Source organism: Scyliorhinus canicula, chromosome 2 (genome assembly GCF_902713615.1).
Source record: "Scyliorhinus canicula chromosome 2, sScyCan1.1, whole genome shotgun sequence".
In the NCBI taxonomy this organism is placed as follows: domain Eukaryota; kingdom Metazoa; phylum Chordata; class Chondrichthyes; order Carcharhiniformes; family Scyliorhinidae; genus Scyliorhinus; species Scyliorhinus canicula.
This window is the reverse complement of record NC_052147.1, coordinates 88,557-113,251: the sequence shown is the minus strand read 5'-3', so window position 1 is coordinate 113,251 and position 24,695 is coordinate 88,557. Positions and strand designations below refer to the sequence as shown.

At 46.1% G+C, this 24,695-nt stretch overlaps 1 protein-coding gene across 4 annotated transcripts in view; it reads left to right on the top strand.

Moving 5' to 3' along the window:
• Window positions 1-21,703, top strand: part of syne3 (spectrin repeat containing, nuclear envelope family member 3) — a 130,773-nt gene extending 109,070 nt beyond the window's left edge. For all 4 annotated transcript variants that reach the window (XM_038821554.1, XM_038821545.1, XM_038821528.1 and 1 more), the window contains one exon: window positions 19,621-21,703. In XM_038821554.1, coding sequence (XP_038677482.1) covers window positions 19,621-19,818 — 198 coding nt within the window. In that variant the 3' untranslated portion in view covers window positions 19,819-21,703. The remainder of the gene's footprint in view (window positions 1-19,620) is intronic.
• The last annotated feature ends 2,992 nt before the right edge of the window (window positions 21,704-24,695 follow it).

The following is a 24,695-nucleotide window of genomic DNA, read 5'->3' as shown; positions in this document are numbered from 1 at the left end:
AGTTACATGTTAGCCAGGAAGGACCTAAAGGGAGAGTTAAGAAGAGCGAGGAGAGGACACGAAAAGACGTTGGCGGATAGGATCAAGGAAAACGCTAAGGCTTTCTATAGGTATATCAGGAACAAAAGAATGACTAGAGTAAGATTAGGGCCAATCAAGGATAGTAGTGGAAAGTTGCGTGTGGAATCAGAGGGGATAGGGGAAGCGTTAAATGGATATTTTTCGTCAGTGTTTACACTGGAGAAAGACAATGTTGTCGAGGAGAACACTCGGGTTCAGTCGACCAGGCTAGATGGAATTGAGGTTCAAAAGGAGGAGGTGTTAGCAATTTTGGAAAATGTCAAAATAGATAAGTCCCCTGGGCCAGATGGGATTTATCCTAGGATTCTCTGGGAAGCCAGGGAGGAGATTGCAGAGCCTTTGTCCTTGATCTTTATGTCGTCTTTGTCGAAAGGAATAGTGCTGGAAGACTGGAGGATAGCAAATGTTGTCCCCTTGTTCAAGAAGGGGAGTAGAGACAACCCTGGTAATTATAGACCTGTGAGCCTTACTTCGGTTGTGGGTAAAATGTTGGAAAAGGTTATAAGAGATAGGGTTTGTAATCATCTTGAAAAGAACAAGTTGATTAGCGATAGTCAACATGGTTTTGTGAAGGGTAGGTCATGCCTCACAAACCTTATTGAGTTTTTTGAGAAGGTGACTAAACAGGTGGATCAGGGTAAAGCTGTTGATGTGGTGTATATGGATTTCAGTAAGGCGTTTGATAAGGTTCCCCACGGTAGGCTATTGCAGAAAATAAGGAAGTATGGAATTGAAGGTGATTTAGCGGTTTGGATCAGTAATTGGCTAGCTGAAAGAAGACAGAGGGTGGTGGTTGATGACAAATGTTCATCCTGGAGTTCAGTTGCTAGTGGTGTACCGCAAGGATCTGTTTTGGGGCCACTGCTGTTTGTCATTTTTATAAATGACCTGGAAGAGGGTGTAGAAGGATGGGTTAGTAAATTTGCAGATGACACGAAGGTCAGTGGAGTTGTGGATAGTGCTGAAGGATGTTATAGGATACAGAGGGACATAGATAAGCTGCAGAGCTGGGCTGAGAGGTGGCAGATGGAGTTTAATGCGGAAAAGTGTGAGGTGGTTCACTTTGGAAGGAGTAACAGGAATGCAGAGTACTGGGCTAATGGCAAGATTCTTGGTAGTGTAGATGAACAGAGAGATCTCGGCATCCAGGTACATAAATCCCTGAAAGTTGCCACCCAGGTTAATAGGGCTGTTAAGAAGGCATATGGTGTGCTAGCCTTTATAAGCAGGGGGATTGAGTTTTGGAACCACAAGGTCATGCTGCAGCTGTACATAACTCTGGTGCGGCCGCACCTGGAGTACTGCGTGCAGTTCTGGTCACCACATTATAGGAAGGATGTGGAAGCTTTGGAAAGGGTTCAGAGGAGATTTACTAGGATGTTGCCTGGTATGGAGGGAAGGTCTTACGAGGAAAGGCTCAGGGAATTGAGGTTGTTTTTGTTAGAGAGGAGAAGGCTGAGAGGTGACTTAATAGAGACATATAAGATAGTCAGAGGGTTAGATAGGGTGGACAGTGAGAGTCTTTTTCCTCGGATGGTGATGACCAACACGAGGGGACATAGCTTTAAATTGAGGGGTGATAGATATAGGACAGATGTCAGAGGCAGTTTCTTTACTCAGAGAGTAGTAGGGGTGTGGAACGCCCTGCCTGCAACAGTAGTAGACTCGCCAACTTTAAGGGCATTTAAGTGGTCACTGGATAGACATATGGATGAAAATGGAATAATGTAGGTCAGATAGGCTTCAGATGGTTTCACAGGTCGGCGCAACATCGAGGGCCGAAGGGCCCGTACTGCGCTGTAGTGTTCTATGTTCTATGTTCTATATTCTACATTGCCCTTAGTGTCCAAAAGATTAGGTTGGGTTACTGGGTTACGGGGAAGGATGGAGGTGTGGGCTTAAGTAGGGTGCTCTTTCCAGGGGCTGGTGCAGACTCGATGGGCTGAATGGCCCTCCTTCTGTACTGGAAATTCTAATTCTATGAGTAACGATGTCTTGCTGCAGCCTTTAGAGACCACACCTGGAGTATTGTGTACAATTTTGTTTTCCTTTCCGAAGGAAGGCTATGCTGATCGTAGAGGGAGGGCAACAAAAATTCCCCAGACTAATCCCTGGGATGGTAACAGGGTAGCATGGTGGTTAGCATAAATGCTTCACAGCTCCAGGGTCCCAGGTTCGATTCCCGGCTGGGTCACTGTCTGTGTGGAGTCTGCACGTCCTCCCCCTGTGTGCGTGGGTTTCCTCCGGGTGCTCCGGTTTCCTCCCACAGTCCAAAGATGTGCGGGTTAGGTGGATTGGCCATGCTAAATTGCCCGTAGTGTCCTAATAAAAGTAACGTTAAGGGGGGGTTGTTGGGTTACGGGTATAGGGTGGATACGTGTGTTTGAGTAGGGTGATCATGGCTCGGCACAACATTGAGGGCTGAAGGGCCTGTTCTGTGCTGTACTGTTCTATGTTCTATGGTAGGATTGTCCATTGAGGAAAGATTGAGGAGACCGGGGCTGCATTCTCTAGACTATAGAAGGATGAAAGGTGATGTTATTAAAGTGTCTCAACTTCTTACAGAGCTTAACAGGGTAGATAAAGGAAGGATGTTTTCCTTGGTTGGGGGGGAATCAGAGATAGGCTATTTCGGACTCAGACTCGGAATTTATTCAGTCAGAGAGTCTTTGGATTTCTCTACTCCAGAGGTCTGTGAAGGCTCGGTCATTAAGTGTGTTCAAATCAGAGGTTATAAGAACATAAGAACTAGGAGCAGGAGTAGGCCATCTGGCCCCTCGAGCCTGCTCCGCCATTCAATGAGATCATGGCTGATCTTTTGTGGACTCAGCTCCACTTTCCGGCCCGAACACCATAACCCTTAATCCCTTTATTCTTCAAAAAACTATCTATCTTTACCTTAAAAACATGTAATGAAGGAGCCTCAACTGCTTCACTGGGCAAGGAATTCCATAGATTCACAACCCTTTGGGTGAAGAAGTTCCTCCTAAACTCAGTTCTAAATCTACTTCCCCTTATTTTGAGGCTATGCCCCCTAGTTCTGCTGTCACCCGCCAGTGGAAACAACCTGCCCGCATCTATCCTATCTATTCCCTTCATAATTTTAAATGTTTCTATAAGATCCCCCCTCATCCTTCTAAATTCCAACGAGTACAGTCCCAGTCTACTCAACCTCTCCTCATAATCCAACCCCTTCAGCTCTGGGATTAACCTAGTGAATCTCCTCTGCACACCCTCCAGCGCCAGTACGTCCTTTCTCAAGTAAGGAGACCAAAACTGAACACAATACTCCAGGTGTGGCCGCACTAACACCTTATACAATTGCAACATAACCTCCCTACTCTTAAACTCCATCCCTCTAGCAATGAAGGACAAAATTCCATTTGCCGTCTTAATCACCTGTTGCACTTGTAAACCAACCTTCTGTGACTCATGCACTAGCACACCCAAGTCTCTCTGAACAGCGGCATGCTTTAATATTTTATCGTTTAAATAATAATCCCGTTTGCTGTTATTCCTACCAAAATGGATAACCTCACATTTGTCAACATTGTATTCCATCTGCCAGACCCGAGCCCATTCACTTAACCTATCCAAATCCCTCTGCAGACTTCCAGTATCCTCTGCACTTTTCGCTTTACCACTCATCTTAGTGTCATCTGCAAACTTGGACACATTGCCCTTGGTCCCCAACTCCAAATCATCAATGTAAATTGTGAACAATTGTGGGCCCAACACGGATCCCTGAGGGACACCACTAGCTACTGATTGCCAACCAGAGAAGCACCCATTTATCCCAACTCTTTGCTTTCTATTAATTAACCAATCCTCTATCCATGCTACTACTTTACCCTTAATGCCATGCATCTTTATCTTATGCAGCAACCTTTTGTGTGGCACCTTGTCAAAGGCTTTCTGGAAATCCAGATATACCACATCCATTGGCTCCCCGTTATCTACTGCACTGGTAATGTCCTCAAAAAATTCCACTAAATTAGTTAGGCACGACCTGCCTTTTACGAACCCATGCTGCGTCTGCCCAATGGGACAATTTCTATCCAGATGCCTCGCAATTTCTTCCTTGATGATAGATTCCAGCATCTTCCCTATTACCGAAGTTAAACTCACTGGCCTATAATTTCCTGCTTTCTGCCTACCTCCTTTTTTAAACAGTGGCGTCACGTTTGCTAATTTCCAATCCACCGGGACCACCCCAGAGTCTAGTGAATTTCGGTAAATTATCACTAGTGCATCTGCAATTTCCCTAGCCATCTCTTTTAGCACTCTGGGATGCATTCCATCAGGGCCAGGAGACTTGTCTACCTTTAGCCCCATTAGCTTGCCCATCACTCCCTTCTTAGTGATAACAATCGTCTCAAGGTCCTCACCTGTCATAGCCTTATTTCTATCAGTCACTGGCATGTTATTTGTGTCTTCCACTGTGAAGACCGACCCAAAAAACCTGTTCAGTTCCTCAGCCATTTCCTCATTTCCCATTATTAAAACTCCCTTCTCATCCTCTAAAGGACCAATATTTACCTTAGCCACTCTTTTTTGTCTTATATATTTGTAAAAACTTTTACTGTCTGTTTTTATATTCTGAGCAAGTTTACTCTCATACTCTATCTTACTCTTCTTTATAGCTTTTTTAGTAGCTTTCTGTTGCCCCCTAAAGATTTCCCAGTCCTCTAATCTCCCAGCAATCTTTGCCACTTTATATGCTTTTTCCTTCAATTTGATACTCTCCCTTATTTCCTTAGATATCCACGGTCGATTTTCCCTCTTTCTTCCGTCCTTCCTTTTGTTGGTATAAACCTTTGCTGAGCACTGTGAAAAATCGCTTGGAAGGTTCTCCACTGTTCCTCAACTGTTCCACCATAAAGTCTTAGCTCCCAGTCTACCTTAGCTAGTTCTTCTCTCATCCCCTTGTAATCTCCTTTGTTTAAACACAAAACACTAGTATTTGATTTTACTTTCTCACCCTCCATCTGTATTTAAATTCCACCATATTGTGATCGCTCCTTCCGAGAGGATCCCTAACTATGAGATCATGAATCAATCCTGTCTCATTACACAGGACAAGATCTAGGACCGCTTGTTCCCTCGTAGGTTCCATTACATACTGTTCTAGGAAACTATCGCGGATACATTCTATAAACTCCTCCTCACGGTTGCCTTGACCGACCTGGTTAAACCAATCGACATGTAGATTAAAATCCCCCATGATAACTGCTGTACCATTTCTACATGCATCAGTTATTTCTTTGTTTATTGCCTGCCCCACCACCTCGTTACTATTTGGTGGCCGATAGACTACTCCTATCAGTGACTTTTTCGCCTTACTATTCCTGATTTCCACCCAAATGGATTCAACCTTATCCTCCATAGCACCGATGTCATCCCTTACTATTGCCCGGATGTCATCCTTAAATAACAGAGCAACACCACCTCCCTTACCATCCACTCTGTCCTTCCGAATAGTTTGATACCCTCGGATATTTAACTCCCAGTCGTGACCATCCTTTAACCATGTTTCAGTAATGGCCACTAAATCATAGTCCTTCACGATGATTTGTGCCACCAACTCATTTACTTTATTCCGAATACTACGAGCAGTCAGGTAAAGTACACTTATGTTGGTTTTTTTACCTCTGTTTTGAATCTTAACATCTCCAGTTTTATTCCTTTTGTTATTACTGGGTCTATTCACTGTGCTCCCCTCAGTCACTGTACCTTGTACTGTCGCCCTTATGGATTTCTGACTATGTCTTCTCTGCCTTGCACTTTTCCCCTTACTTCCTTTTGTTTCTGTCCCTGTTTTACTACCTTCCAACTTCCAGCATTGGTTCCCATCCCCCTGCCACATTAGTTTAAACCCTCCCCAACAGCTCTAGAAAACACCCCCCCTAGGACATCGGTTCCAGTCCTGCCCAAGTGCAGACCGTCCGGTTTGTTCTGGTCCCACCTCCCCCAGAACCGGTCCCAATGCCCCAGGTTGATAGCTTTCTAGATGCTAATGCTGTGATTTGGTGATGAGAGCTACACCATCAAATATTGTGAGAAGGATATGGCCATGTGGGGAGGATACATTCGATGGTATTCCAATCCCAGACCAGATCCCAACAATTGCTAGGATACTGGACAGAAACCTGAATATTTTATTTAATTTTTAGGACTGTGAGGAAAGGATCTTGGCTCCAGCAGTGATTTCATTCACAAATAGGGATTTGATTTATTGATATTTCTTGTCAGATCTACCGAAGTACAGTGAAAAGTATTTTTCTGCGGCCGAGGGAACGTACACAGTACGATACATTAAAACAAACTTTATTACTAACTTTAACCTCACTGGCAGCAGCGCACCCCTCCCCGATGAACTTAATACATTCTTTGCTCGGTTTGAGCAGGTAACCAACAATCTGCTGTCGAGGCCCCAGCAGCCCATAATTCACCCATACCCACCATCACAGTTTCCAAAGTCAGATCGGCCTTCCTGAAAGTGAACCCACGGAAGGCGATGGGCCCGGACGGGATCCCTGGTCGTGCACTCAGAGCCTGCGCATACCAACTGGCAGAGGTATTCACAGACATCTTTAACCTATCCCTACTCCACTCCGAGGTCCCCACCTGCTTCAGGAAGACCACCATCATACCGGTACCAAAGAAGAACCAGGCAACATGCCTCAATGACTACCGCCCGGTGGCCCTGACGTCAGTTGTAATGAAGTGCTTTGAGAGGCTGATCATGAAGCGCATCACCTCCATACTCCCGGAACGCCTTGACCCACTTCAATTCGCATACCGTCGCAACCGGTCCACATCAGGCGCCATTTCCCTGGCCCTGCACTCATCCCTAGAGCATCTCGAAAACAAGGACTCCTACATCAGACTCCTATTTATTGACTACAGCTCCGCCTTCAACACCATAATCCCAGCCAAGCTCACATCAAAGCTCCAAAACCTAGGACTTGGCTCTCCACTCTGCAACTGGATCCTTGACTTTCTGACCAACAGACCACAATCAGTAAGAATGAACACCAACACCTCCTCCACAATAGTCCTCAATGCCGGTGCCCCGCAAGGCTGCGTACTTAGCCCCCTACTCTACTCCCTGTACACACACGACTGCGTGGCAAAACTTGGTTCCAACTCCATTGACAAGTTTGCTGACGATACGACCATAGTGGGCCGGATCTCGAATAACGACGAGTCCGAATACAGGAGGGAGATAGAGAACCTAGTGGAGTGGTGCAGCGACAATAATCTCTCCCTTAATGCCAGCAAAACTAAAGAGCTGGACATTGACTTCAGGAAGCAAAGTACTGTACACACCCCTGTCAGCATCAACGGGGCCGAGGTGGAGATGGTTAGCAGTTTCAATTTCCTAAGGGTGCACATCACCAAAAATCTGTCCTGGTCCACTCACGTCGACGCTATCACCAAGAAAGCACAACAACGCCTATACTTCCTCAGGAAACTAAGGAAATTTGGCATGTCCACATTAACCCTTACCAACTTTTATAGATGCACTGTAGAAAGCATCCTATTGGGCTGCATCACAGCCTGGTATGGCAACTGCTTGGCCCAGGACAGCAAGGAACTTCAGAGAGTCGTGAATACCGCCCAGTCCATCACACGAACCTGCCTCCCATCCATGGACTCCATCTACACCTCCCGCTGCCGGGGGAAAGCGGGCAGCATAATCAAGGATCCTTCCCACCCGGCTTACTCACTTTTCCAACTTCTTCCATCGGGCAGGAGATACAGAAGTCTGAGAACACGCACGAACAGACTCAAAAACAGCTTCTTCCCCACTGTCACCAGACTCCTAAATGACCCTCTTATTGACTGACCTCATTAACACTACACCCTGTATGCTTCAACCGATGCCAATGCTTATATAGTTACATTGCATATCTTGTGTTGCCCTATTATGTATTCTCATGTATTTTCTTGAATTTTGTTTAATTCCCTTTCCTTCCATGTACTGAATGATCTGTTGAGCTGCTTGCAGAAAAATACTTTTCACTGTACCTCGGTACACATGACAATAAACAAATCCAATCCAATCCAATCAAAGGAAAAATAGCTTGCAACTGCCAGTTAGAGAATGCTTAACAATAAAGTAGAGGCATAGTATCATGTAGTATAGAAAAGGCCCATCGTGTCTGCGCTGGTCAAACACAAACACCTGACTCTTCTAATCCCATTTCCCAGCACTTGGCCTTGTCTGCCCTGGGATTGCAAGTGGACATCTAAATACTTCACATTAAATGTTCTGGGGGTCTCTGCCCCCACCACCCTTTCAGGCAGCGAGTTCCAGACTCCCACCATCCTCTGGGTGAAAAGGTTTTTCCTCCCATCCCCTCTAAACCTCCTGCCCCTCACCTTAAATCTATGCCCCCTGGTCATTGACCTCTCCACCTAAGGGGAAACTTGTGTTCCTGTCTACATATGCCCCTCAGAATTGTATGCATCTCAATCATGCCCCCCCCCCCCCACCTCAGTCTCCTCTGCTCCAAGGAAAATGAAATGCTCCGAACTGTTATCTTTTTTCTCCACTTAAACAAAACCCATCTCAAGTCAAAATTCACTTCTAAATACAGTTAGCAAATACAGGCATATTTGCTTAATAGAGATGTCTTGGATATCCCACTTTAAGAAAACAATATCTTTCAGGACCCAGCCTGCAAAATTGCTCCTGTCCTGTTCACAGGCAAATCTTTAACTCACTGTTTGGAATGAAACTGCTAGTCTGTCCTCAGATAGATCTAAACTCACTGTATTGAGAGCAGCTGCTTGTCTGGTCTGTCTTCAGTCTGAAACTCCGGAACCCAACAGCTGACTGCTTCAGCCCTTAGCCCTGACCATTAACTACATCATCTCACTAAGCTGAACACAAAACATCTACTCCCAGGGAACCCTCTTAATATAAACAAAATTCCACTAGTCCAATTTCAGCAACAGTGAATTACGACCTTATTTTTGTGATGCTTTAATTTCATCTCTATCTGCAAAAAGCCCAGCTGCCTTTATTACAATACCCTGGGCTTTATTACAATACCCTGGGCTTTATTACAATACCCTGGGCTTTATTACAATACCCTGGGCTTTATTACAATACCCTGGGCTTTATTACATGACCCTGGGCTTTATTACAATATCCTGGGCTTTATTACAATACCCTGGGCTTTATTACAATATCCTGGGCTTTATTACAATATCCTGGGCTTTATTACAATATCCTGGGCTTTATTACAATACCCTGGGCTTTATTACATGACCCTGGGCTTTATTACAATACCCTGGGCTTTATTACAATACCCTGGGCTTGGGTGCATTCAAATCCATCCACCATGACCCAGAGTCACAACACAATTGAATTAACCAATAATTCTTACTAAAATATCATGATTCCTACGAAACTCACCTCCAAACTCATCTCAGCTCCTCCCTCTGCGACTGGATTCTGAACTTTCTAGCCCACAGGCCACAGTCAGTAAGGATAGGCAACAACACCTCCTCCACGATCATCCTCAACACCGGTGCCCACAAGGCTGTGTCCTCAGCCCCCTACTATACTCCTTATACACCTATGACTGTGGCCAAATTCCCCTCCAGCTCGATTTTCAAATTTGCTGATGATACCACCATAGTGGGTTGGATCTCAAACAAGGATGAGACAGAGTACAGGAATGAGATAGAGAATCTGGTGAACTGGTGCAAAGACAATAATCTCTCCCTCAATGTCAACAAAACTAAGGAGAATGTCATCAACTTCAGGAAGCGTAGTGGAGAACATGTCCTTGTCTACATCAATGGGAACGAAGTTGAAAGGGTCGAGAGCTTAAAATTTTTAGATGTCCAGATCACCAACAGCCTGTCCTGGTCCCCACCATGCCGACACTATAGTTAAGAAAGCCCACCAGCGACTCTACTTTCTCAGAAGACTAAGGAAATTTGACATGTCAGCTATGACACTCACCAACTTCTACAGATGCACCATAGAAAGCATTCTTTCTGGTTGTATCACAGCTGGGTATGGATCCTGCTCTGCCCAAGACAGCAGGAAACTACAATGTAAATGTAGCCCAGTCCATCACGCAAGCCAGCCTCCCATCCATTGACTCTGTCTATAATTCCCGCTGCCTCGGAAAGACAACCAGCATAATTAAGGACCCCACGCACCCGGACATACTCTCTTCCACCTTCTTCCGTCAGGAAAAAGATACCAAAGTTTGAGGTCACATACCAACCGACTCAAGAACAGCTTCTTCCCTACTGCCATCAGACTTTTGAATGGACCTACCTCGTATTCAGTTGATCTTTTCTCTACACCTTGCTATAACTGTAACATTATATTCTGCAGTCTCTCCTCCCTTCCCTATGTACGGTATGCATTGTCTGTACAGCATGCAAAAAACAATACTTTTCACTGCATACTAATACATGTGACAATAATAAATCAAATCAAATCAAGAAGTCTTTGGCCGAGGGCAGCACGGTGGCCTAGTGGTTAGCACAACCGCCTCACGGCGCTGAGGTCCCAGGTTCGATACCGGCTCTGGGTCACTGTCCGTGTGGAGTTTGCACAGTCTCCCCGTGTCTGCGTGGGTTTCGCCCCCACAACCCAAAAATGTGCAGAGTAGGTGGATTGGCCACGCTAAATTGCCCCTTAATTGGAAAAAATAATTGAGTAATCTAAATTTAAAAAAAAAAAAATAAACAAGAAGTCTTTGGCCCTTGGCTGCCTGATAATTACAGTCACCAGATTTGTAAATTTAAACACAATTATCTAATTTATTAATAACAAGAACTATAATGAAATATGCAGCAAATACAACTTGTTAATAATGATCTAATTCCTAAACCCCTACTTTAACATAAGAACATAAGAACTAGGAGCAGGAATAGGCCATCTGGCCCCTCGAGCCTGCTCCGCCATTCAATGAGATCATGGCTGATCTTTTGTGGACTCAGCTCCACTTTCTGGCCCGAACACCATAACCCTTAATCCCTTTATTCTTCAAAAAACGATCTATCTTTACCTTAAAAACATGTAATGAAGGAGCCTCAACTGCTTCGCTGGGCAAGGAATTCCATAGATTCACAACCCTTTGGGCGGAGAAGTTCCTCCTAAACTCAGTCCTAAATTCCCCTTATTTTGAGGCTATGTCCCCAAGTTCTGCTTTCACCCGCCAGTGGAAACAACCTGCCCGCATCTATCCTATCTATTCCCTTCATAATTTTAAATGTTTCTATAAGATCCCCCCTCATCCTTCTAAATTCCAACGAGTACAGTCCCAGTCTACTCAACCTCTCCTCATAATCCAACCCCTTCAGCTCTGGGATTAACCTAGTGAATCTCCTCTGCACACCCTCCAGTGCCAGTACGTCCTTTCTTGGGTAAGGAGACCAAAACTGAACACAATACTCCAGGTGTGGCCTCACTAACACCTTATACAATTGCAACATAACCTCCCTAGTCTTAAACTCCATCCCTCTAGCAATGAAGGACAAAATTCCAGTTGCCTTCTTAATCACCTGTTGCATCTGTAAACCAACTGAAGAAACTTGGCTTCTACACCAACCTTCTGTGACTCATGCACTAGCACACCCAAGTCTCTCTGCACAGCGACATGCTTTAATATTTTATCGTTTAAATAATAATCCCGTTTGCTGTTATTCCTACCAAAATGGATAACCTCACATTTGTCAACATTGTATTCCATCTGCCAGACTCTAGCCCATTCACTTAACCTATCCAAATCCCTCTGCAGACTTCCAGTATCCTCTGCACTTTTCGCTTTGCCACTCATCTTAGTGTCATCTGCAAACTTGGACACATTGCCCTTGGTCCCCAACTCCAAATCATCTATGTAAATTGTGAACAATTGTGGGCCCAACACGGATCCCTGAGGGACACCACTAGCTACTGATTGCCAACCAGAGAAACACCCATTAATCCCCACTCTTTGCTTTCTATTAATTAACCAATCCTCTGTCCATGCTACTACTTTACCCTTAATACCATGCATCTTTATCTTATGCAGCAACCTTTTGTGTGGCACCTTGTCAAAGGCTTTCTGGAAATCCAGATATACCACATCCATTGGCTCCCCGTTATCTACTGCACTGGTAATGTCCTCAAAAAATTCCACTAAATTAGTTAGGCATGACCTGCCCTTTATGAACTTTCCCTCACCTTCTATATTTTTTTTCATAGAATTTACAGTGCAGAAGGAGGCTGTTTGGCCCATCGAGTCTGCACCAGCTCTTGGAAAGAGCACCCTACCCAAGCCTACACCCCCACCCTATCCCCATAACCCAGTAACCCCACCCAACACTAAGGGCAATTTTGGACACGAAGGGCAATTTATCGTGGCCAATCCAGCTGACCTGCAAATCTTTGGACTGTGGGAGGAAACCGGAACACCCGGAGGAAACCCACGCACACACGGGGAGAACGTGCAGATTCCGCAGAGACAGTGACCCAAGCCGGGAATCAAACCTGGGACCCTGGAGCTGTGAAGCAACTGTGCTAACCACTATGCCACCATGCTGCCCTAAATATACACAAACATACAAACACACACACGCATACACAGACAAACATGGGAGGAGAAGGGTGTAAAAAAATGATAAGTAAAAGAGAAGAGTCTTTGTTTCAGATGTTTGTTTCTAGCACACTGCCCTTCAAACCAGGTTTTCAGGCTGAGATTTCTGCTTTCTAGTCTGTCATGGTTTTCGCTGGAGATTCATTTTGTTGCAGTTTTAGAAATACAGCAGCTTGCAGCCTTTCCAGAGAGAGAGAGCAGCTCCTTGTCTCTCAGCATTGGGCCTCTGAAAATTATTCCACTTGAGTAAGGCCCAATCAACACCTATTACCGGGCAGAATACAGCCTTTTGGCCAATTCATTGGCCACCAGCCAACAAATCCAACCGAATCCCACCCCATCTCTCGGGTGCCACAATGTCTGAGTTCAGTTGTCCAATGCTAGCACCATATACTATGTTGCAACTTCTTGAATTTCTAATTCACGCTGCTGCTTGTTGGAAAGGTAGCTGTCCATTAAGCATCCATGGATCAAAAATGATAACAGCAAAAATAAAGAAAGGGAAAATAAGAGAATCATCAGGAGGACACTTACACCTTTCAAACCAGGATTTTAAAAACTGCGACAGCAGCAGTCACACTCTAACCCAGGCTTTTAACCCTTCCTACGCTAACTATATAATACAATAAATCTGAAATTCCCACATTCATCACAGCGTGCCATTAAGGCTATCATGTTGAATCAGTAATTCATGACAAGCTCATGGATGGTGAGAAACCACCTTCACAAGTAGTTGGATATTTATTAATAAGGGGATCAGGGGTTACGGGGAGAAAGCAGGAGAATGGAGATGAGAAAATATCAACCATGATTGAATTGGTGGGCCGAGTGGCCTAATTCTGCTCCTATGTAAAATAATAATAATAATCGCTTACTGTCACGAGTAGGCTTCAATGAACTTACTGTGAAAAGCCCCTAGTCGCCACATTCCGGCACCTGTTCGGGGAGGCCGGTACAGGAATTGAACCCATGCTGCTGGCATTGTTCTGCATTACAAGCCAGCTGTTTAGCCCACTGTGCTAAACCAGCCTCATGTCTTATGGTTGATATGGAAATGCACAGAGGGCCAGTGAGAGTTGATCTGGGCAAGTCTACAGAGTGAGCAGTGGGAGGGTTGAGTTGGACAGGAGGACGATTGGCAAGATAATCCTCCAGCATGTGACTGAAGACAGTGATGGATATTTCTGGGTGAGTAGATATCATCAACAGGAACAAAAAATTATGTTAATATGGTGCATTTAGAAAATTATAATATAATATTTATTAATGCCATAAGTCGGCTTACATTTACACTGCAATGAAGTTACTGTGAAAAGTTCCTCGTCACCACATTCCAGCGCCTGTTGGGTACACGTGGAATTCAGAATGTCCAAATTACCTAACAAGCATGTCTTTTGGAAACTGGAGCACCGGGAGGAAACCCACGCAGACACGAGAACGTGCAAACTCCGCACAGACAGTGACCCAAGCCGGGAATTGAACCTGGGTCCATAGTGCTGTGAAGCAACAGTGCTAACCACGGTGCGAACCAAAGTCAGCCAGCTTCACCTGACTCCGGCTGGACACCAGGATTTTTTCCCGGTCCACCCACACTGTGGGAAGAAATGCCAGGCCTTTCAGCAACTGGTTCATCAAGTCCTTTACAGTCTCCGCTAGTGCCTTCTCCAGATAGGTTTCAGGTCCTGGCCAACATGCTCAAACACCAGAATGATTTTGATTTCTCTGTCCGCCCTCACTGTTGCGCAAATATCAAACAACCTCACAATGTTGGGCTGGTCAAAGTGCTCCAGCCGCTTCAGGAGGACCACTTTCCTCACGGTTGACGGTGACACACCACCTTCGTCCCTCTGGACCCGCACATTTTTCAAAGCGACATATACTAAGCTGCCTCACAGAAAGAAATAAAAATGTTTTGTGTCCACGTTAGTGGTTAGATGGAGTGTTGGTTCAACATTTCATTCAAAAGATGACACGTCCAGCAGTGTCGGACTCTGTCAGAGAGGACAGCAGTAATAGGTTAATGGGACTTTACACCAGGTTGATTCAGGCAGCAGACTGTTAGTTTAGCTGAAGTTTACCGGGTAGGTAAGATGTCAGTGTGAGTGACCATACCTGAAACAGATCAAGGAAGGAATATGCACATGGCCACCGACATTGAGACTCATATTTGCTGTTGAGTCATTATGGCACAGAAACAAACCAGCGGCCCCCATTGAGGCATTACTGATTGTCTGAGGAACAATCTCATCAGTCGCACATCTCTCTGCTTATGGATATTTCAGATAATGGTTATATATGTGACCGGACAGAAACATGATTGGAAGAATTCAAGCCTCATTATGGGAAATGGACACAGATATGGGATGTTCTGAAATGCTCAAATATTGTGTTTTTTTTTATTTGTTCCTGAGACGTGAGCATCACTGACGAGATCAGGATCACTAATTGTCTTGGGAAAGTGGTAGCGAGCCATTGATTAGAGAATTAGACACCGTGGTGAATGCTATTAGTCACAGCATTAATGCTGGGGCTAACAATGTTATTGCATTATTAGACAATGATGGATCTAATCTTGTTCTTCCTTTGATAATGTACTTAATATGAGATTTCTATAGAATGTGCAAGGACAGACGGCCCTGGGAGTTCATGTACATAAGTCTGTGAAGATAACAAAATTTTGAGGGAGTAGTTTGCAAAGCGTATGGGACCTTGGACTTCATCTGCAGAGATATTGGGTACAATAGCAGGCATGTTTTGGTGAACTTGTATAAAGCTCTGGTTAGGTCACAACCTGAATATTGTATCCAGCTCTCAGAACAATGCCCTTGAGTTTTACAAAGAAAAATACAGCACAGGAACAAGCCCATCGGCACCTCCAGGTCTGTGCCGATTGTGATGCCTCTCTTTAACAAAAACCGTTGCACTTCCAGCGTCCCAATCCCTCTGTTCCCATCCTATTCATGTATTTGTTAAGATGCCTCTTAAAAAGTTGCAACCGTTTCCAGCACCTCCCCTGGCGGCGGGTTCTAGGCACTCACCACACTCTATATAAAATTTATCATGCACACCTCTAAACTTTCCCCCTTGCATCTTAAACTTATGTCTCCCAGTAATTGACGTTTCCACCCTGGGAAAAGCGTCATAGGAAATTTGCAAGGATAGTTCCAGAGATGAGGAGTGAGAGACTCTTTCAGAAACTACTTGTTGACGTCAACCAGGCCAACACCGAACGAGGCCTTGGGGGCGAAGGTATTGGCCATGGGTCTGGATATCCCAGGCCTGGGTACTCTCTATGGGTGAGGCACAAGACAGGGCTGCCCTGTCGCAGGCAGCTATATACCAGGGCCAACGGACACTGCAGCAGCGTTCCAGAGCTTGGCCCAGTCATAACGCGTTATGTTGGCATTGCCCGGGCGCAGGCTGACCTGCACTAGTCCTGGAGGGAGGTGGCTCGGTCCCTGAGGACCCCCCCCCCCCCCCCCCCCCCCCCCCCAGCACACACATTTCCCCCTTACTGGCACCATGCTACCACGGTGTGGGAGAACCTCCAAGTTCTATTCTGTCGGGCCCCTCCAGAGTAGTCCAGGCACCTGAACTGCACCTTCAGGAGCCCGAAGCACCACTCCTGGTTGCTGTATGGGTGTCATGGGGGGGCTCGAAAGTGTCAGGAACCGTGCCAGGCTGAAGGCATTATGCACACTGCCCGGGCTTTGGGCCTGGAAGGGCCCTGTGGCGTAAAAGTTCAGGGCGACCATCACAGGACGGTCACAGAGAGCGGGTGCTCACTCCCATAATTCCCGCCCAGGTGCGACATTTTTCGCACTGTCCCCTGCTCAGCAGGGGTCTTTGGCCTGCCCAGTCTCACAGGTCCTTGAATGATGAGCGTTGCCGATACACAGGAAACCTCATGTCGCGCCTCCTGCCCACCACCTCCTCCGCCTGTTGGGAGGCTGCTTCTCCATCCTCACCAGCTGGCTCCTGATGCTGTGGGACAGGCTCTGCCGCTGCAGGGCCCTCTCTGAGCATCACCTGCTCGTACAGCCTCAGTGCATCCCCAGGGCTGCGGCGGCCAAGATGAAGGCCACCATTCCTGGTTGGATTCCAAAGTCCATTGTCTGTAGGGGTGAAAGGCATGGTGTGTACCCCCATGTTTGACCAGGTCCACCGGGCTACACGGTGGTCCAGGCCTGTACTGCAGCCCTTGCCCCGCATGTCCTCCCCGCCCCATCCCTACCCCCCCACCCCAGCCGTTCCCCTGACGCTCTGCCCTCTGCACCCATCCTCACCCCCCCAGCCATTCCCCTGATGCTCTGCCCTCTGCACCCATCCCCACCCCCCAGCCGTTCCTCTGACACTCTGCACTGCACCCTCAGCCGTTCCCCAGATGCTCTGCCCTCTGCACCCATCCCCCCCCAGCCTTCCCTGACGCTCTGCCCTCTGCACCCATCCCCTCCCCCCCTCCCCCAGCCGTTCCCCTGACGCTCTGCCCTCTGCACCCATCCCCACCCCCCAGCCGTTCCTCTGACACTCTGCACTGCACCCTCAGCCGTTCCCCAGATGCTCTGCCCTCTGCACCCATCCCCCCCCCCCAGCCTTCCCCTGACGCTCTGCCCTCTGCACCCATCCCCTCCCCCAGCCGTTCCCCTGACGCTCTGCACTGCACCCCTGGCGCCATCGGTGCCGAACACCATTGGGGCCCCTGGCACCCGACCCTACCAGCAGGGGTACCGGTGGCTGGCGCTACCTAAGCCAGCAGTACGCTCTGCGACCCCTCTCTGCCGCCCTCTGGTAGGGGCTGCTGTGGGCGTCCACTTTGGGTGGGCCACGTGATGGAGGTGAGGTGGAGGAAGGGGTTGGGGATTTGGGGGGGGGATGGATGCACCCACACAGTCAGCTTCACCCTGCGCAACTACGAGCTACAGTGGGTGGTCAATGGGGTGCGCAGCAAGATAGCTGCACTGCAGGCTGCGGCAATTGTGGTCTGAACCTAGACACCATTCGAGGGGGGTCACCCCGTACCATGGCCCATCCCCTAGTTGTCCCCGCTACTCCCCCAGCACCCCTGGAAGACCCCCCCCCCCCCCAAACCTGCCCTGTCAGAGGCTGGACTAGCAGCCCACGGTCATGTCTCTGGGAATATGACCACCTCCTCTGTCTCCATCGGCAGCCATGGTGCCTGTTTCCCAATTTTTAAAACCACAAGTGAAACTGGTCATCAGTAATTCCTCTTTGCAGAGGCGGAGCATCACGGGAGCCCCGGAGAATATGGTTCAAGCTCGTTAATGATAAGCCGGTTACTGTATGTACGGAGTAGAATGCATTAACCCCGCTGCCCGGGTGCCGCCGCACTGTATTCTGTCGCCACCCAGTGCCAGCCACAATTTTCGGCTTCCTTGTGATTCTCCGCCCAATCACGTTTCGCGATCCCGCCGTCGCTGGACGAAGAATCCCGCTCGAGGGGTTTTAGTTACAAGGTTAGTTTGGAGGAGCTGGAGTTAGACACTTGAAGCAAAGTAGACTTGAGGGAAAATTTGACTGAGGTGTAAGGATTATGATTGATTTCCAGAAAGAATACATTGTCAATGTGACAGAGAGATAATGCCCTGGAACTTGCTGAGTGTGAAAGTATCTGTCTCCATCTTCCTGATTCATTTTTCAAAATGTGTTTCTTATTCTTCTATTCAGGTGACTCTTCTCACCAAACAGATACTGTTTCTTTTCTATAACTTGTCTCCTTCCACTCGAACAGCATTAAACCACCCAAATCCTATCCCTTTTTAAATGTTACTGGGAGATGATCTCAACATTGCCGCAGTCAATTGAGGAATGGTGAATTATAATTTTGGTGTTATAGATGTGCTGGTGTATTGAAGAGAGATTTATATTTATATTGCGCTGTAATATAAAGCCTTTCACAACTTCAGGATGTTCCAAAGCACTTGTGTTACAATCACTGTTGTGATGTGGAGCATTTGGCAGCTAAATTTTATTTCTCCCTCAAAAACAATCAAATAAATAGTCAGATAATCTTGTTTAATGGTAACTAAACTCAACAAGGAGGACTTGATTAAATAAAAGTTCAATGTTTTCTACGTTTTAGCTGGCACAGTGGTTAGCACTTCTGCCTCACAGTGGCAGGGACCCGGGTTCAATTCCAGCCTTGGGTGACTGCCTGTGTGGAGTTTGCACTTTATACCCGTGTCTGCGTGGGTTTCAAAGACAAAGAACATTACAGCACAGGAACGGGCCCTTCAGCCCACCAAGCCTGTGCTGATCCAGATTCCTTATTTAGACCTAAATACGTCTTAAACGTTACTATTGTGCCTGCCTCCACCACCTCCACCGGCAGCCAGTTCTAGGCACCCACCACCCTCTGCATAAAAAACTCACCCCGCATATCTCCCCTAAACTTTTCCCCTCTCACCTTGAGCCTCTGCCCCTTGCAAATGTGTCTTCCACCCTGAGAAAAAACTTCTGACTATTCACCTTGTCTATACCTCTTGTAATTTTGAACACCTCAATCAGGTCTCCCCTCAGCCTCTGTCTTTCCAACAAAAACAATCTGAGTTTATTCAGCCTCTCCTCATAGCTAACATCCTCCAGGTATTCTGGTTTCACAGTCCAAAGATGTGCAGGTTAGGTGGCTTGGCCATGTTAAATTGCCCCTTAGTGTCCAATGGTTAGGTGGGGTTACTGAGTTATGGGCATAGGATGGGGCAATTGTCTAGATAGGGTCCTCTCTCAGAGGGTCAGTACAAACTCAATGGGTGGAATGGCCTCCTTCTGTTCGAGGGATTCAATGAAATATTACATTTTGAGGTTAAAATGTTGGTTATGATAAGTTAGTGTTTCTATGCTTGAATTTACTCTGAAATCTAACACTGCCTTTTAATCGTTTTCATTTTCTGCTTTTGTTTTCCAGAAGACTTCAGGAGGGATTTACCACTACCTATCCCGAGCTTGTTGTGCAGCTCTCCCTCTCCAGCTACTCCTCCTCCTCTTACTGCTCCTTGCCTTTCTACTGCCACTGATTGAGGAGCAGGATAGCTGCAGCGTGGTCAACAACTTTGCACGCTCTTTCTACCTGTCTCTGAGATATCAGGGTCCCCCTCCAACATAGCCAGGCACCTTGAGTTCAGTCTGTGCACTAAATTATAGTCATTTCACCAGTGATGCTGGAGAACACAACTCACTCCCTTCTTCTATTAGCTGTATTGATGTCAGTATTCACACTGACATTTCACTTCCTGACAGACTCCGGCAGAAGTTGCTTGATTAATTTGGAGGTGTTGGTATGGAAGCCTACTGTATATAGCATTGTGACATTAACACATATCTGCTGGAGGATAATACTCCATAATGAACCATTTTTATATCAGTTCCTGGCTAAAGCTTGAAATTCCAGCCCTCACCTTGCATTGGGCAATGATCACTTTTAAACCTGATTTTGATTGGTGATTTAACTTCTGAGACTGGCCACGGTGAGAATTTACTTTATATTTTTATAACTTTATATCTCTGGCGAGCCAAAGTTACCAGAAATTAATCATTCAGTTTGTACATGAAGGAATTTTCTAATCTACAAATCAGTATTATTTTAAAAATATAACTGATGTTATATTGCAGGAAATTGTGCTATTGACATTTAACTATCTTCTTGCCGTTATTCCCAGAGACTTTGGTATTTAGGACACAAGTTCAATCATATCAGCAGGATCATTTGCTACATTGTGCCTATTCAGCATTTGAAAGAATTATACAGTTTGCCTTATTCCCTGCTCTTTCCTCAGCTTGCAGTTAGTTATATCCCCTTTTCAAGTATATTTCCAGTTCCCTTTTTGAAAGTTACGATTGAATCTGATTCCACCATATTTTCAGGCAGCCCAACAAAAATGCAGGGCAAAAAAACATTCTCCTCATCTCTCGCCCCCACCCCCACTTCCAGTTCTTCTGACAATTACCTCTAATCGGTGTCCTCTAGTTATTAATTCTCCTGCCGGTGGAAAAAGTTCCTAATTTACTCTATCAAAACCTCTTTATGATCTTTAACACCTCCGTTAAATCTCCACTGTAACCTTTCCTGCTCTAAGAAGGGCTTCCTAGCTTCCCCAAACCCTCCTCATAAATGAAGGTCCTCATTCCTGGGACAGTTTTAGTAAATCTCTTCAGCATTCTCTCCCATGTTTTCATACCCATCCTGAAGCCCAGAATTGGACAGCATAGTCCAGCTGGGATCTAAGCAGTTATAAAGATTTACCATAGTTTTGTTGTTTTTGTGAATGCTTTTTAACGAGCTTCTCAAAGCTTGTCCTGCCTGAAATGAAAATCGCTTATTGTCACGAGTAGGCTTCAATGAAGTTACTGTGAAAAGCCCCTAGTCGCCACATTCCGGCGCCTGTCCGGGGAGGCTGGTACGGGAATCGAACCATGCTGCTGGCCTGCTTTAAAAGCCAGCGATTTAGCCGAGTGAGCTAAACCAGCCTGTTGACTATTCCAACGCAGTGCCTGCCAGCCTCCTATCTACATAAATTAGAGGCCATCCAAAATTCTACTGACCATATTCTAAATTGTCTAGTTAGACTGTACCTCACCCTGTTCACTTCTCACTCCTGTACTCGCTGACCTATATTGTTTCCCAATCCACCAAGTCCTTAATTTTCATTGATTGCCATTGATTTAAAATCCCTCCAGGCCTTTTTCTCTTCCATTCCTATAATCCTTCAAGATCTTTGTGCAACTCCAAATGTGATTTTAATCACTTTTCCATTGACAGCTGTACATTCAGCTGCTTTGGCCTTAAGCTTTGGAATTTCCTCCTCCCTAAATATCTCTCCTGAACTACTTTGTTCCCCACCTTTAAGATGCTCTTTATAATCTTTGACCAAGCTTTTGATCATATGTTCCAATATCTTATGTGGCCCAATGTCAAACTTTCTTTGTTAATGCTTTTGTGAAGCATCTTGGGACGATTTACTGCATTAAATATAAGTTGTCTTCACTTCCAATGATTTGTATTTTTTATTAATATTATTATTATAGGCATCGCTGGCTGGGCCAGCGTGTATTGCCCATCTTTAATTGCCCTTGAGAAAGGGTGGTGACTTACCTATTTCAACCGCTGCAGTCTATTGTATGCATATCCACAGTCTCTACTCCTGTATCCCTTTAAAATTGCATTATTTCATTTGTATTGCCTCTCCTCCCATAATGCATCACTTACTGCTTGTGTGTTTAAATGTCATCTGCCATGAAGTCTGTTACTATCATTCTCCCTGCTTATTACATTTCCTAGTTTTGTGTCATCTGCATTGAAATTATTAATAAAAGCAAAAAAGAACAGCAATCCTAATAGTGACCTCTGGGGACACCACTATATAGTTTCCTCCAGTCTAAAAAGTAACTGTTTATCACGGCTTTCTGCTCTCTGCCACTTAACCAATTTCATATCCACACTAAGACTGCTCTTTCAGTTTCATAATCTGGTCATGGCACCTATTACAGTGCAGAAGCAGATTTTATTCTGAGCCCTTGTCATTCTGTTTTATCTCGCTCTGAAGATGGATCCTATTTTGCAAGCTTCCATTGTGAGTGCAGTTTTAAGCCAGTTCTTGTTTTTTTTTAAGCACTGCTGGGTGCTTTTGATGCAACATCATTATTTTCAAGTAATAAAAATGGTATTTAATTAGCTAACTATTAATAATGTAAAATGTTCTTTTGACACGTATATTGAGCAATGTTAAAAGAAATCCCTGAACCAGTTTGGAGGGTGCATACTCAAAATGTACACATTACATATACATATATATTCACTTCCTGTCTAATTCTTGTGCTATGATTTTGAGTCAGCATTTAACATTGAAAATCCATGTAACAATATTTATAATGGAAATCCATATACATACACTTTAGAATCATATAATAGAAACCCTACAGTGCAGAAGGAGGACATTTGGCCCATCAGGTCTGCACTGGCCCTCTGAAACAGCCCCCTACCTAGGCCCAATCCCTGCTTTATTCCCGATGTAGAGATGCCGGCATTGGACTGGGGTGAACACAGTAAGAAGTCTTACAACACCAGGTTAAAGTCCAACAGGTTTGTTTCAAACACGAGCTTTCGGAGGGCAGCTCCTGCCTCAGGTGAATGGAGAGGTATGTTCCAGAAACGTTTATATAGACAAAGTCAGAGATGCTGGACAATGCTTGGAATGCGAGCATTTGCAGGTAATCAAATCATTACAGATCCAGGGAGAGGGATAATCACAGGTTAAAGAGGTATGAATTGTCTCAAGCCAGAACAGTTGGTAGGATTTTGCAAGTCCAGGCCAGATGGTGGGGTGGTGGATGTAATGTGACATGAATCCAAGATCCCGGTTGAGGCCGCACTCATGCGTGCGGAACTTAGCTATAAGTTTTTGCTCGGCAATTCTGCGTTGTCGCGTGTCCTGAAGGCCGCCTTGGAGAATGCTTACCCGGAGATCAGAGATTGAATGCCCTTGACTGCTGAAGTGTTCCCCGACTGGAAGGGAACATTCCTGCCTGGTGATTGTCGCACGATGCCCGTTCATTCGTTGTCGCAGTGTCTGCATGGTCTCGCCAATGTACCACGCTTCGGGACATCCTTTCCTGCAGCGTAAGAGGTAGACTACATTGGTTGAGTCGCACGAGTATGTGCCGCGTACCTGGTGGGTGATGTTACCATGTGTAATGGTGGTATCCAAGTCGATGATCTGGCATGTCTTGCAGAGATTGCCCTGGAGGCCATATTCTCAAATTGCGCTCAGGACACAGCAGACCAGCTGCGTAACACCGCCAACGATACTATGCCACCTATATGCACACCAAGAACAGGAAGCTTGAGAAACTCGGCATCACCACCAGCAGCAACCAAGCCTCCCCAGTACCACAGTCGAAAACAATACAGGGAAATCTATTGTCAACTTGTCAGACTACACCCTTCAACCAGATGAAATCGAAGCCCTCAGCAGAGGGCTCAATTTCTGCACAACCACCAAAATGGACCCCATCAGTCTCGCGGCAGACACGGAGGAATTCATCAGGCGAATGAGGCTCTGGGAATTCTTCCACAGACACCAAGAGGCCGACAGCGAACCCAAGGAGACGACCAATGAACCGGAACAGCAGACCGCGAGATCTGCGGAGCAGCAAACAAAAAGGAAAGAGTCGAATTGGACCCCTCCGGAATGGGGCTACCCTAGAATCGACATGTATGCTGAAGCCATCAGAAGTCGTGTCAATGCCAGATTCATCAGTCGCATTCACAAGGCAGCCCCGAACGTCACCCAAGCACAACGCAACGCCATCCGCGCTCTCAAACCCAACCGCAACATCGTCATCAAACCAGCAGACAAGGGAGGGGCCACCGTCATACTGAATAGAACGGACTACTGCAAAGAAGTATACCGACAACTCAACAACCAGGAACACTACAGACAGTTACCCGCAGATCCAACCAAGGAACACATCCGCCAACTCAACAGACTGATCAAGACCTTGGATCCAGACCTTCAGAGCACCCTCCGTGCTCTCATCCCACATAATCCCCGCATTGGAGATCTCCACTGCCTCCCAAAAATACACAAGGCCAACACAACAGGCCGCCCATTTCAGGCAATGGGACCCTGTGTGAGAATCTCTCTGGCCACATCGAGGGCTTCTTGAAACCCATCGTACAAGGTACACCCAGCTTCTGTCGCGACACGATGGACTACCTACAGAAACTCAGCACCCATAGACCAGTTGAACCAGGAACATTCCTCGTCACAATGGATGTCTCGGCACTCTACACCAGCATCCCCCATGACGACGGCATTGTTGCAACAGCCTCAGTCCTCAACACTGACAACTGCCAATCTCCAGACGTAATTCTGCAACTCATCCGCTTCATTCTAGATCACAACGTCTTCACCTTCGACAACAAATTCTTCATCCAGATGCATGGAACAGCCACGGGGACCAAATTTGCACCTCAATATGCCA